The 9,846-nt window shown below is 55.1% G+C and overlaps 1 protein-coding gene across 1 annotated transcript in view; it reads right to left on the bottom strand.

Moving 5' to 3' along the window:
* Window positions 1–3,844: 3,844 nt before the first annotated feature.
* The window catches only part of RBPMS2 (RNA binding protein, mRNA processing factor 2), a 29,426-nt gene continuing 23,424 nt past the window's right edge, over window positions 3,845–9,846 (bottom strand). The window contains exons 7-8 of the mRNA XM_066341421.1: window positions 5,251–5,320; window positions 3,845–4,980 (exon numbers count right to left, since the gene is read on the bottom strand). Of these exons, the coding sequence (XP_066197518.1) occupies window positions 5,258–5,320 (63 nt within the window). The 3' untranslated portion in view covers window positions 3,845–4,980; window positions 5,251–5,257. The remainder of the gene's footprint in view (window positions 4,981–5,250; window positions 5,321–9,846) is intronic.

Here is a 9,846-nt window from a genome sequence, read left to right as displayed (position 1 = left end):
CAGAACCATTCTAGCGCCTGAGGCAGAGGTCATAGAGCCATCCTCAGCGCCTGGGCCAACTTTGCTCCAATGGAGCCTTGGCTGCGGGAGGGGAAGAGAGAGAGAGAGAGGAAGGAGAGGGGGAGGGGTGGAGAAGCAGATGGGCGCCTCTCCTGTGTGCCCTGGCCGGGAATTGAACCCAGGACTCCTGCATGCCAGGCCGACGCTCTACCACTGAGCCAACCAGCCAGGGTCATATGACCATTTCTTAGCTCTCAGACTCCTCCTCCTAAGTTGTGTTGCATTTTCTCTACCACAGGCAGAAATGGAGGGACCGTGTCCTGGTTCTTGCATAAACTGAGGGCTCTGTGGGACCTGCAGGTCCAAAGGCCTTCTCTGGTCACCGGGGGCCTTCTCTTTGTCCTTAATCAGGGAGCAGCACCTAGTAACTGAGGAAGACGTTAGGGCAGACTGTGGCATGCTGGGAAACCCAAGCTGTAGTCCTGGCTCCTGGAACTGTGGGGAGAGGCTTTCAAGCCTGTGGCCATCCTGCATCTGATCTTGTCTGCTTTCCCTCTGCACATGGGCCAGGTTCTGGTGTGTGTGTGTGGTCTGGAATAGCCAGGTGGGGTGGCAGAAGGAGCTAGACTATAGAAGTCAGGAGAGTGGCACACACCTTGGCCATTGTCTTTATTACTTAGACAAACCACGTCATTCTCATTGCTTCAAATTCTTCATCTGTAAAATGGGAGAGGGGGTTGGACTAAAGATGCTCCAGGTTGACATGAAAGTCTATGGAAAACCGGGCAAAATGATTTGCTCCAGGGTCATGAAGCCAATGGCTGAGAGGCACCCGGCCTTACTTCACTGACCTTCCTTCAAACTACCCCAGGGGCTCCCACTCACCCAACCCAAACAGAAGCCAGAGGGAGCCCACGAAGGCTGTCCACACTGACCAGAGGGAGCGGTGGGCTGAGTGACGGTTGAGGAGGCCTGGGGGAAACGCCACCGGAGCTCGTGCCCCCTTCCTGTCCCCCTGAACTATTCCCGGGGCGGCAATCTGCCCAGCCTCCTTCCCCTCAGCTCCTGAAGCCCCTCCTCTGTCCCTGAGGGACAGGCTGGGGCGCAGGGCAGGCCTGGGAGCAGGGCCTGCTGTCGGAGGTGGCCCGCGGGGGTGGAGACCACGCACGGCAGACCAGGCGGGGTGGACTGTGGCTGTGTGTCTCCCTCCTCCGACTCTGCAGGAGAAGTCTTTCTTCCCCATTTTTACCCTTCCCCTCCAGGCTCCCCTCCTGGCACTTTCCTTAATCCTGCTCTGGGGCTTTGCCCTGTTTCTCAGGGATACCTACATTTTGGTAGAGGGCTCAAGATCAAAAAGGCTTTAAGACCTCAGGAAATGAGGCTCTGCTGGGCGCACACGTGACAGGCAGGGCAGAATGGAAAGGTCAAGGGACAGGTGAGCCTGGTCCCTCCTAAGACCTCCAGGTCCCCAGGGAGCCTGAGCCTGAGCCTTGCAGATTCCCGGGAGAGCTTATCGTCAGGCTGTGCAGCGGGGAGTTCCAGAGGTGGGCCTGGGAACCTGCTCGCCTGTCAGGGCTCCAGGATAAAAGTCACACGCTGCAAGAGGCTGTTCAGGCAGCGTCTCTGGGCTGAGCCTGGCACCTCAGTGGCCGTCTCTGGGCTGAGCCTGGCACCTCAGTGGCCGTCTCTGGGCTGAGCCTGGCACCTCAGTGGCCGTCTCTGGGCTGAGCCTGGCACCTCAGTGGCCGTCTCTGGGCTGAGCCTCAGTGGCCGTCTCTGGGCTGAGCCTGGCACCTCAGTGGCCATCTCTCAGAGTGAACATCACCTCTCCCGGCAGGCAGAGCTGGCCTCAGGGGCAGCACCCCTCCCCCCCACAAGCATCCACTCAGCACCAGCCTGTGTGGGAAGTGGGGTGGAAGGCAGTGTAAGTATGGAGATGGCCCCTTAGTCTCGAGGGAAATGTCAGGGCTGCTGGGAAGGGACCCCTGAGCACCAGCCCCGGTCCTTCCCAGGTGCCGAAAATCCTTTCAGAAAGAAGCCTTCCACCTACAGATCCGGATTAAGCACGTGTGGAAAGTAATAAGGTGCTTTCTGGAAAGAACATAGAATGGGGAGTCAGGACCCAGCTGCTTCTGACCCCAGCCTCCCGGTGTCCTTGCCAGAAAGCCCTTTAACTATTTGAGGCTCGTCAACTCCACAGTCCAGTCCAAACGTGACTGTCCACTAGGCCCTTCTGTGGAGGCCTCACTCCAGAACAGGCCCCGTCCAGCCCGAGAGCCCCTCTGGGATGGCTGCAGGGCCTCCCCCTTCCCAGCCGCTCCTCTCAGACTCAGGCCTGAGGCCTGCTTGGCGGAGCGTGAAGGAGGCCCCCCAGGGAGGCCGGAGGCGCGGGGGCCTTTCAATTATGGAGCAGCTTTCTTAGCCCCTCTCAGAAAGGCCCAGGCACCCAGCTAAATAATTCACCACCTCAGGAAGACCCAGTGGTTCCTGACACAGCTAAAGTAGGTCAGTTATCGCCCTGGCCCTGGGTGAGGGCTGGGGAGCTCAGAGCAGCTTCCCCATCAGCACTAGGAGGGACTGCAGGCTTGGCAAGCACCCTGCTGATCCAAATACAGCACTGAGGTGGGGGATACAGACAGGAAAGCATCAACACCCCAACTCTTGCTGGCATGAACACAGCCACCAACTCCTCCTCCCAGGGAGCCTCCCTCCATGGTCGGGAAAATCCACCACTCGACACCCAGTTACCTACAGGGCCAGGCTCCTCCGCCTTCATAGCACCTGGGGATGCTATGTCCTCTCTTCACCTGCAGGTACCAGTGGGGGCTGCAAATGCACCGTGAGCCTCTAACAGCTGACGTTCATCAGCAGAACATGGTAAACCGACATTGCCCAGTGCAGGCCTGCGATTCAGAGGGCGTGAGGCAGGGCGTGGAGAGGACAGCAAAGTCACATAAGGTGCAGGTGAGGAAGTGAGTAGGGCCAACCCCAGTGGCAGGGAGGCTCTGGGGCCTCTCCTGCCCTCCCTTCCTAGGCACAACTTCCGAGTCAAGCAGTGAAGGACATGGGGGGAGGACGGAGAAAGAATCAGCAAAGTCATCAGGTCAGTGCTTCAACCCCCCAGGAGCTGAAAAGGACCTCAAACCACACCACTGGAGGGAGCTGAGGTCCCAAGTCCCAAAGGGGAAGCAGGACCAGCTTCAGGAATCCTGACGGGTCCAGTGCTGCCTGGGGTCCTGGCACCAGCCCATTTTCTTGACCTTCCTCCCATGTACTCTGGCGCCCAGCAAAGCCTCCTCTCAGGATCAGGGCTGCAGCTGGGGGCCCGATAGGGCGGGTGCACTAATGCACGTCTGTGCCAGACTCCTGGGTCCTCTCCCCTCGAACACAGCCTCACGAGGCATGCACCCAGGACGCCGCAAAGAGGAGTCCAACCTCCCAAACCACAGTCCTTCTCTACTAGAGGGCCCCAAAATTACAGGCCATGAAGGGTTAGGCCAACTGGACAACAGCACCTGGAGAAAGTGAAGGTCCCGAGTGCTTATTGTGGGTTCAGGGAATCTCTGTAGTCTCAGAAGTCGGAAAATGAAGAAGTGAATGCATTAAACACAGGGTGGGCTGACAGATTACCCCCCAACAATCACACACACACACACACACACAGATGTATGGTCCTTGGCAAGACATTTCCCCTTCAGACTTGTTACACAAAGAAGGGAGAGGCTGCAGGAGCTCTCAGCCCGGACCTACCTCACTTCCGCCCCCCGAACCCTCAACATCTGTCCCCTCGCTATGCTCCGCCAGCAGCAGTCTACACCCCGTGGAAGCAAAGGTCAGAGAGCAGTTACTTTGGATGACTTTTTATTTTGCATTTCACGTATCATCCAGTTTCACATTCTCACAGGGTCAGCAATTACAACGCCACCTCGTCTCCCACGTCTGAAAACGGCAGACAGCCACAGCTGCCGCCGAAGGCAGAGCACTGATGTGCTCAAGAAACAAAAAAAATTGCACAATTTTCCCTTCATTTTTCTTAAACTAACGCCTGACACAAAGGCTCGTGGCTGGAGAATGGAAACCCTTTTCTTCCTCATGCCTCAAACTAAACATTAAACTTATCTGACAGGGCGAACAAGGTCTCTTCAATAATTAATTGCACACACACACGAAAAATCCTTTATGATGCATAAATATTTTGTTACACAGGGTACAAAAATACTTTCACTTTTTTGGTTGGTTTCGGAGTTCGGAAAGAACGAGGAGCAATGGCAGGGGTGGGTGTGCTGTGCAGAGGTAGGCGAGACGGGCAGAGAAGGGGTGTCTGGAACAGCTGCCGGCCCATCTGAGGAGGACGCGAGGACCCTGACTTAAAGTGAAAAACAAAACACTCTATCTCCGCTGGGTGGTCGTGGCCGTTCAGCCTGGAAGTGTGTGGGGCGGTGGGCGGCGCCGGGCAGACCTGGCCGCGGGGCTTGGGCCTCACTGAAGCCGGGTGAGTGCAGGGGAGGGGTGTGGAGAGAGGGCCAGGAATGATGAACCACCAAGGCCAGGACCTGTTGCTATGGTGACACAATGTGAGAACAAACTGTACACTCACATATACAAGTTTTAAGTGTCTTAATTCATGCCAGAAAACATGCAAAATCAAAATGCCTTGTTTCCTTGAGGTGAAGCTACAGAAGCAAGTTTGGACTGGAGGTCGGGCCTTGCTCGGTCCCAGCGAGGCCTCCGAGCTGAGTGTGGGTGTCCCAGTGAGAAGGCCCCTGAATCCTCCCCGGGAGGCCTTGGAGAAGGGCTCTGGGGCAGGACGGGGCTGAGGGAGAGGTGAGAGAGGAAACAGGAAGCAGTCCACTGAGTCAGGCTTAAAATTCACAGTCTTTGGAGGGAAGCAGCAGCTCGCCCCAGGCCACCTGGGGGCGGTGGAAGCTCGGGAAGCTTCCTCCCCCGCGGGGCAAGGGCTTCAAGCTGTGGTAACAAGACCTGGAGGGAAGGGAAAGAGACGGCCATGAGCAGAGGTGCGGGACCAGAGCTGAACCCGCGCCTTCCCTTTGGGCGGAGTCTGCAAGACAGGTGGCAGGGGTGGGGGACAAGGTGGGAGGAGAAAGGGGAATCCAGGCAGAACGCCCAGTGCACAGCCTGGGCGGACGCCTCGTGTCATCAGGCTCTCCGAGTCAGGGAGGGAGGGAACCAGGACCCTGCAGGAAGCCGGGGTCTCGGATCCTCACCCCGGACCTCTGGGCCAACACTTACTGAAGAACTAACAGAACTGACGGTATTTCCATCCTTGCTGGGTGGTATCAGAGGAGGGGTACCAGCGCACCTGCAAGAGAAGCCAAGGTCAGGAGCCGGCCATGTGGTCCCTTCCCTCAGCACGGGAGCCCTGCAAACAAGGCCTTCTGTGTCCCTGTTGGAGTCTTGTTTCTGTCACTGACTGGTAGATGTCGGGCCAGTTACTCACCTCTAAGCATCAGTTTCTTCATCCTGAAAATGGGAGAGTGCCACCTGACCTGCCTCCCCCACAGGGTGAAGGTTCAAATCAGAGAATGGTTGTGGTGTTTCACACGCCACTAAACCTAACTAGAATGTGCCAGGTGGGACGAGGTGGAGTCTTGGCAGCTGAGAGCGCTGGTGCTAACAATCTTCCCTTCACCATTTCCTGGGACAGTGTGGAATTCCTAACTTAGAAGAATGAACCCAATAAATGTTTGCTCAACTTCTCTGAGTCTCGGTGTCCTCAGTCAGCTATAGGCTAGAGATGATTAAGTCAAGGCAGTCGTGACGACCAGTAAGACCAAATGTCAAAACACATTAGAATGCAAAGTTGGTGTGGTCTCCAAGGGGCTGGACTCCAGACATTGGTTCCGTCCTAGTAGAATTCTGTAAGGAAGCCATGGACGGGACCCAGCTGCTGCGTCCTCCCCATTTCCACCTCCCTACCCCTCTTATTCCCTCCATTATAACCCTCCTAAGTCTAGAGGTTTATAACCTCCCAGCTGAGCCCTCGAGGGGGGGCCTGGAGCTCCGGAAACCCCAGCACTTGCCAGAAGGCCCCATAGAACAGTAGCCCCAAAGCAGGATTCCGAGACTGGTCAGGAAATGACATGCACCCCCTTCCACATGGGCCAGTCGCCTGGAGGGTAAGCTGGGCTGGGGACCACACTAAGAGTGCAGGGAGGGCCACCTGACCCAGTTATAGACATGGCTGCCAGGGGGAGGGGGCAGGGTACCACAGGACCCTGAGTAAGGGGGCGATTACCCAGAGACAGGAGCCCAGGGTCTCCTTAGGAAAGGAAGGGATAGCACACGACAGCTGATGTAGAAATGAGGGGCAGCTGGACACACAGACAAGTCCCTGGAAGCCACAGCGGTCAGACCCTGTCACTCAGTTGACCACGTGGGATCCCTGCCTCCTGGGGAAACAGAAAAGACATCAAGCAATGCCAGGCCATTTTGGGGGCTGACGAAAGCTTCCTGAGAACTTGCTCCTGTGCCCCCTCCAATGCTAGGTACTGCTTTGTAGAGTGCAAGACTCAGACCACAACACACTCAGCAGGAAGTCAGGGGCTGGTCACCCCAGGATGCCGGACGCTTGGCATATAGCATATATAACAAGGCGAAGTCTTAGGTCACCTGACCAGCACAGGATCTTCTCTGGATTCCAAGCATGTGGCAATGCTGTCACCAGGACACAGCTGCCCCAGGCTGTTAGAACTACCTTGACTAAAGCCACACCACACAGAAGGGGCCAAGACCCTCTTCTAGCCTTTGAGCTGTTCAGCCTCAGAGGCCGCGGGATCACCCTGCCTGCCTCCTAAACATTTGAAAGCAGCTCCCCTCCTTCCCGGGACAGCTGAGCAGGAGAAAGCCTCCCCTCCCTCTGTAAGCCCTGGATGCCCTCAGCTGAAGCCCAGCTGGACCCCAGAGCTCAGGCACAAGAAGGATGAGGAAACCAGTGCCACTCCTCCCGGATAAGCCTGTGGTCTGGCTCAGGGAGTCCCCTTGGGGCCATGACCCCCACCCTTCACCCAGCCTCTAGACGGAGCTGTCACCATTGGGGCAGCTGAGGCCTCCTGCAGCCGCCTCAGGGCTCCCTCAGAGAGCACCACGCCTTTTCCACTAGGGCTGGAATTCCTGCCTCCAAAGAAGCAGCTTTGCCTGTAGCCTAAGATGAGTCAACCGCCTTCTTGGGGAGGAAGCAGAGGAAAGACCCCATTTCTGGGCTCAAGAAAGCTGTTTCCCTGAAGTGGGCTGAGTGTACGCAACGGGCTGCGTTTCTGCTTCCCTCAGAAACCCAGTGCAGGCTGGAGGTCTGGTCATCTAAAGAAGCATGGTCCAGCCCTGGCTAGTGGCTCAGTAAAGAGAATGTTGGCCTGTTGTGCAGATGTCCTGGGTTTAAGCACACAGGAGAAGTAACCATCTGCTTCTCTCCCTCTTCATCTCTTGCAGCCAGTGGCTGGATTGGTTCAAGCATCAGCCCCAGGCACTGAGGATAAATCAGCTGATTTGAGCATTGGCCTCAGGTGCTAAAAATAGCTCGGTTGGGCTGACAGCTTGGTTGGTCTAAGCATCGGCCACAGACCAGCGTTGCCGGGTGTATCTCAGTCCAGATTCATGCGGAGTCTGTCTCACTATCGCCTCTCCTCTTACTTAGAAAAAAAAAAGCGTGGCCCATACCTGTCCCAGTTCAGAATGAGACCCCCAGGCCCAGGGCTTAGTGCTTGCATATCTGGGAACAAGTGATCAGTTCCTTCTCAGGACCTCTAGTTATTCACAGGACAGGAGATTTGGGGTCCTGAAAAGCCAACTCACAGGGACCGGCCCATGGATATCTAGAATGAACCAGACTCCAAGAGGACCAGCAGCCCTGGCCGGTTGGCTCAGCGGTAGAGCGTCGGCCTGGCGTGCGGGGGACCGGGGTTCGATTCCCGGTCAGGGCACATGGGAGAAGCGCCCATTTGCTTCTCCACACCCCCCCTCCTTCCTCTCTGTCTCTCTCTTCCCCTCCCGCAGCCAAGGCTCCATTGGAGCAAAGATGGCCCGGGCGCAGGGGATGGCTCCTTGGCCTCTGCCCCAGGCGCTAGAGTGGCTCTGGTCGCGGCAGAGCGACGCCCCAGAGGGGCAGAGCATCGCCCCCTGGTGGGCAGAGCCTCGCCCCTGGTGGGCGTGCCGGGTGGATCCTGGTCGGTAGGGCGCATGCGGGAGTCTGTCTGACTGTCTCTCCCCGTTTCCAGCTTCAGAAAAATACAAAAAAAAAAAAAAAAAAGAGGACCAGCATCAAAACAAAAGCATCTCTGACATTTTAGGACTGACTAACTGAGGAGACAGGCCAAGAAGTGAAGTGGGCAAAGGAATGAGTCCACACGAGAAGAAATATAAATAGCTAATAAATACAGAAGCCTCACTCACCAGAAAGCCAATTAGAGTAATACCCAGTCTTACTGAACCCAGACTGGCGAGTCTACACTTTGACCCTGTAGCAATTCTAGGAATTTACGGTAAGGTAAACAAGCATGACAGGTGCCCACAGAGGTGTGAACATGGGTGTCCACTGCTGCACAGCCTATCAGTAGCAAAAAAAATTGTGTAAACTGCCTACTCGCCTTCTACAGGGAGCTGGGCACACTTCCACAAAGGCGGGCTGCCAGGCACCTAGGACGTGGGTCTACATTTACTGATGTGGAAAAATGTCTTGATAGTTAAATTTTAAAATGATCAAGTGTGTATACAATAATTTTTGTAAGATTCCCATCTATGGATTTACTTATACACCCACACCCAACTATCTACCAAGTGTAAGGACTAAAAGTAGCGATTTTCTGGGGAGCAGGATAACCTAAAGGGAAAGAAAAAAAAAAAGTCTATTTTTTCCATAAATTCCAGACCTCTAATAGCTGTTTATAGAACATTTCGCATGTGCCAAGTACTGTTCTAAGTAGTTTTTATGTACTAAATTCATTTATTTAACTTTCATAAAAACCCTACGAGATGGATGCTATTACCATTCCATTATATAGATAAAAAAACAGAGGCAAGGGAGCTCATGTGACTTTAAGGTCATTAGTTAGTGGCTGACCCAGTTTAAGGATGGGTGGTGGAAGCCATGGTGAGACCTCCATTACCTCAGGTGAAATGAAAAACAGCCTGACCAGGTGGTGGCACAGTGGATAGAGCGTCAGCTGGGAATGCGGAGGACCCAGGTTCAAAGTCCCGAGGTCACCGACTTGAGTCTGGGATCACATAGCTTGAATGTGGGCTCACCAGCTTGAGTGCAGGATCATAGACATGACCCCATGGTCACTGGCTTACGTCCAAAGGTCGCTAGCTTGGCTGGAAAACTCCCCCAGTCAAGGCACATATAAGAAAGCAATCAATGAACAACTAAGGTGCTGCAACTATGAGTTGATTGTTCTCATCTCTCTCCCTTCCTGTCTGTCTGTCCTTGTCTCACTCTCAAAAAAAAAAAAAAAGAAGAAGAAAAAAAAAAGAGGGAAAATAAAGTCCCAGTCTGAGAAGACCTTGGGACACAAGGGGACAAGGTCTTCTCCTGCTTTTCAGCTACTATCTTCATGGGGCAGACCAGTGTGCCCCTGCACTCCACGCCTCTGGCGTGTCTCATCCTCTTAAAGGAGAAGATGCTATTAAGAGGATCAGAAGGTTGAGCTCGATGGCCTGGTGCCCAGACAGAGTGCGACGAACGGTCTTCCAGCCCTTTCCTACAGGTGTCTGGTCCCCGTGGCTCAGGCTGAGCTACTGACAAAGGGAATGAGTCAGGGAGTGCCCGTCTGGGAGAGAAAGGAAGGACTGCTTTTCACCCCCTCTGGTCTCTTGGCTGCCACCTCCTTGCCC

This window comes from Saccopteryx leptura, chromosome 6, assembly GCF_036850995.1.
Source record: "Saccopteryx leptura isolate mSacLep1 chromosome 6, mSacLep1_pri_phased_curated, whole genome shotgun sequence".
Taxonomy (NCBI): Eukaryota; Metazoa; Chordata; class Mammalia; order Chiroptera; family Emballonuridae; genus Saccopteryx; species Saccopteryx leptura.
Note: the sequence above shows the minus strand (reverse complement) of the source record. Positions and strands in the feature narration are given on the sequence as shown.